The sequence below is a fragment of the Geospiza fortis genome, unplaced genomic scaffold, assembly GCF_000277835.1.
Source record: "Geospiza fortis unplaced genomic scaffold, GeoFor_1.0 scaffold450, whole genome shotgun sequence".
NCBI lineage: Eukaryota > Metazoa > Chordata > Aves > Passeriformes > Thraupidae > Geospiza > Geospiza fortis.
This window is the reverse complement of record NW_005054416.1, coordinates 495,211-499,948: the sequence shown is the minus strand read 5'-3', so window position 1 is coordinate 499,948 and position 4,738 is coordinate 495,211. Positions and strand designations below refer to the sequence as shown.

The 4,738-nt window shown below is 36.5% G+C and overlaps 1 protein-coding gene across 1 annotated transcript in view; it reads left to right on the top strand.

The window, feature by feature from the left end:
- Window positions 1-4,738, top strand: part of SBF2 (SET binding factor 2) — a 196,342-nt gene that overhangs the window by 154,846 nt on the left and 36,758 nt on the right. Inside the window, exons 26-27 of the mRNA XM_014309240.2 lie at window positions 2,863-3,061; window positions 4,671-4,725. Of these exons, the coding sequence (XP_014164715.1) occupies window positions 2,863-3,061; window positions 4,671-4,725 (254 nt within the window). The remainder of the gene's footprint in view (window positions 1-2,862; window positions 3,062-4,670; window positions 4,726-4,738) is intronic.

Below are 4,738 nucleotides of genomic sequence, written 5' to 3'. Positions count from 1 at the left end.
CCCTGAAATGGAAGAAAGCCATTCCAGGCAAGCTTAAAAATACTGTTTCTCTTCTTTCATTCCAGATAAAGTGATGAGAAATAGGCAAAAAGAAAGCTTTGGAAAACACAGTGTCTTCAGAGTGCTGAAAAATTACCTTCTTAATTGAATTTCCAGCATCTTCCTGAAGTGCTGAATTAGCATGTGCTCTGATGTTATGTGTTCTTTGGGTCAGAAACAATTCTGCAGGCTGGACCTGGGTGATTTTTGGGGTGGTTTTGTCCTTCACCCAGAGACACCAAGCACAGTCATACCTGTGTATTCACAGTTTCTTGATGATGAAGAAGTTTGCAGAGTTTTTGCATTGCTGATACATAAAACAATAATATTCTTCCATGAACACAGGTGCTGTATAAGACTAGTGTCAGTCACTTTTTTCCTTCCTTAAAAAAAAAGAAATCTAAAATTACAACTTGTGGGTCTCTAGGCCTGCTGCTTTCCAGGTGTCTTGGCTGGGAACATGTTAAAGTGACCAAAGGCTGAGTTTGCTGTTCTCTCCATGCAGGACTGGCACATCAGGGACAGGGAGCTGTCAGCAGCAGTGGCTCTGCTCCAGACAGAGTGCAGAGAGCACAGGCAGCAATCACTGCAATTCCTTTTGTATTGACTGCTGTGGCTTTGGTTCTGACTTGTTTGCAAGTCTCAAAAACTGAAGTATAGGAAACTATGCAGCTCTGCCAACAATGAACTATCTACAGCAGGTGATGCACTTAAAAAAGAATTGTTAAAGGTAGGCTGGAAGGAACTTGATGAGATCAAGTAGTCCAACTCTCTGCCCCAAGGCAAGATCAACATACTTCATCTGTTCCTCATAGGTGTTTGCCTGACTTCTTCTTAAAAGCTTTCAAAGGTGGAAGTTCCACAATTCTAGGCAGCTTATACCAATACTGGAACCATCCTTAATGCTGGAGAAAATGAGCAATTTTCTGGGATTCAGGATTAAACATCCTCTTGCTGCAGTTTAAACTCTTCATTTCTTACTCTGCCACTGTATACAGATAGAAGAGATGATTCCCCTTGTTCTGATTGCAATGCATGATGTATTTATGATCTATTGTAGTATTTTTCCGTTGTCTTCTCAATGTTAAACCTGTGCAGTTCTTTCAGTTCTTTGTTTATTAGTCTTGATGGACTTCTGATCCTCTTCATTGCCCTTTTCTCAGGCTTCTTTAGGTAGTCCACATCTATCTTGCAATGTGATTTTGAAAACTGGGCACAGTACTGTAGTTATGAGTTGTTGCTAATGAGCATCTGATTTCCCTCAAATTCCTCCTCATCTCTTTGTTTTCAGAGTTTAGAATATCTCAATCATTAGTAAATTCTTTTTCTTATAGTGGTCATATGGGTGTGTTCAATAAAACAAGAGACTGAAACCTTCTTTTCTAAATAGTCATATCTCAAGAACAGTAAAATAGAGGGATTATTGCTGAGTTTTTCAAAATCAAATAAATCATGTTAAACTTGAGGCAGCAAAATGTCTTCATCTCCCTCTTCAGCTTAAGGACATGGATAGGAGCTCTTATGTTTAGCTTTTTATGCACAGGAGAGTGTTTTGCCAAGTCTGATCACCAATGTACCTGCTTTCATGGGAGAAAAATCCATTTAGGAAAAAATACTTCACAAAATGCACCCTCATCTTGAGTCAGTTATAGCTTTCCATTCAAAAGTGTTAAATACCAAGATTTTGTATAACCCAAAAGAATTCTTTCTAAAGCTCATTTAAATTTGTTTCTCATTAGTGCACTTCATACTTCAGATGTTGTGTGAACTTCTTCTTACCATGACAAATATGAAAAAAGAGGAAAAAGAGGAGACATCCAGAGTGTTCAACTTTATTATTTAGATCAAATAAAGATTTTTTTTCTTTAGCTGAAAGGGCAAAGAAAATTTTTCATTTAGCTTTTATGCTTAAGATGCACAGAAAAGAAAATCATACAGGTACTACTTCTGTAAATCCTGAATGTTGTCTACTGCCAGTAAAATGTTAATTATAGCATAATTTTTATTTTCTAAATAAGTTTGAATTCCAGTTTTATGAAGTCCTGTTTCAAGTTTGAATCCTCCTATACTTTTCAGTGCCTCATCCATGAAGAAGTAGGTTTCATATGCACATATTTCAATGCTTGAGATGGTAGCAAGTAACTGATACATGCTGTGAGCAGTAAATCTGCTCTCAGAAGTATTTGAAATGGTTGAAAGTGTCACTAATAGGCAGGTGGCAGGTTTTGTACAAAGACCTTGCTTGACTTGAATTTCAGAGTAGTTTGAACTTGTGACATAGTTTTTTATCTCTCGTGGCTGAAGTTTTGTCTGCTTTGGAAAGGGCAGCTGATATGCACGGCTGAAGAAAGCTGCTGCCTGACACTGAAACTGAGACATTCAGAACCCAACAGTCATCTCTTGTGAAATTACAACACTGAAACATTTAAAGCCTTAAAAAGATTGTTACCTCTTCTGAAGATAGCTAAAAAAAAAAATTTGTGTAGTTCATTTTTATCTTGAATGTGTAGTGAATCTGTAAAGAATTTGTAAATTGGTAAAGATTATCTGTCTTTAGTTCAAATGAATATGTGAATGACTTTCTCTAGGATTTTAGCCAGAGAGATGTTAGTCATGCCCGCCACAAGCACAGTAGGTAACATGGTGCTGTAGTCAGGTTTGCTGACTAAAATACTGTTTTAGTGTTTATAAATTCAGTAAGCTGTGGTTTGCATGTCCTGGACCTTGCCATTCATGCCTGAGAGCAGCACAAACTTGTTTGGAAGAAAGTAGCATTGTTTGCTGTGTAACTGCTGGCCTCCCCATGAAGATTATTCCCTTTAGTTTCAGATGACAGTGAGCTGCACACCAGTGGTACCCTGAAAGCATCAGAAAAATCAACCATGGAGCAGTTGGTGGAAAGAGCCTGCTTCAGGGACTATCAGCGTTTGGGGCTGGGCACCATCAGCACCAACTCCTCTCGCTCCAAAACAGAGTACTTGAGAATAACTGCACTGAACAGGATGTATTCCCTTTGCAGGAGGTGAGTCTGGCAATTCACTGAAGTAGCTGAAACTAGACACACATGTGTGTATAGCTGCATTAATATCTGCATTATGTCCGTATTTGCATTTAGCATCTCTTCTGCTCCAAAATAAAAAAGCAAGCTTCAGAAGCAATTATAAGTAACTATTATCTTCAAATTAAAAAGTATGTGTTAGAGTTCACTTCATGAGAGTATTTACTTTCAAAGTTTGTCATGTGCTGAAAGTCACATGCTGTGTTTTAGCACATCAGTGTTACTAAGTCCTTTCTTTTTGTTGGGAAAGCTGATGTAGTTTGCTGACACTGCCCACAAAAATTCCTTTTAATACAAAAGCCTATCTGCATGAGTTATATCAGAAGACATTTGCATTCTCTAGAGCCAGTTTAGGCTGGTCATTGCTTTCATTATGGACAATGGAATTGCCAGGAAGAAGGGCACAAAAGGAAAATACTAGATCCTTTCTTGTTTTCTGACTTGTCTAGAGTACTGGTTTTGTTAAGTCACCATGGAGTGCAATGCAGATGAAGGCATGAAATCTGTCCATTTTCATTATGCTTTGAACATTATGCAGACAACCCTTTCCTCCCCTAAAACCATGAGTTTTAATACTCTCTAGGCTTTCTTTGAAAATATAATTAGTAGCTGAAAGAATTACAAATCTCAGTATATAAATGCTTACCTACTGCTGTATTACTGTGGTTGCTGTGTAGACTGTAAATAGCATATGCATTTATTTTGTCTGAGGACAACTGAATAAATGTCCAAGAATTGAATTTGCAGAAATAGTGTATATTGTAGAGGGAATAAAAGTTATCTACTAAGCAGTTATCTAGTAACAGCTGTTTCTTGTTCCTCATCTTAGTTTCTTCTTAATACATGAAATTGGCACTTAAATTGATTTTTTTTTTCTGGAGGCAATAGAAAATCATATTTTCATATTGCTTGAATCCTTCTTTCACTAACATGAACAAAACTACCATCTTGCTGTGTTTTCTATCTTTAAAGTATTATATCAGTGAATTTCCTTATCTCTCAGTGCATTGCAGTGTTTTAACAGAACACAAAAATGCAGTGTCAAGCACTCTGTTCCAAGGACTCCAACTGTAAAATTTAAATATATTTTTCCATAAACGAAAGACTATTGTTTTCATTGTGATACTTTAGGCAATCTAACATTCTTTCCTTTCAATTCTCATATTTCATATACAATTGTCAAAATGGAACTACTGCATCATTTATGTACCTCAAAATTGTGTTTTCTGTCATGCTTAAAAATATGACTTCATTATAGTGATAGATAAGAGATGTGCTAAGAAGAAAAATACTACCAAATATAATGTAACCTTAAATGGAAAGTTATTAGTAATGAGAGTCTTACAAATTTTTCATAATTCAATTTCTATTTAAAATGCAGTTTACTTAATGCATTTGCTAGGCTTGGATAAAAATTACTTTAAAAATAAAAGTAATTCTAACACTTAAAGTGTATTTCATTAAGACGTGTTTTCAGCTTGTAATTTTAGCAATTTTATTTTTATTGCTGAGCATTTTGAAAGCAATTTTAATTGTTTAATTATTTTTTTTTTCCCCTTTGCTGTGCATGCAGCTATCCTGGGCTGCTGGTGGTCCCTCAGTCTGTGCAGGACAGCAGCCTGCAGAGAGTGGCTCCCCCCC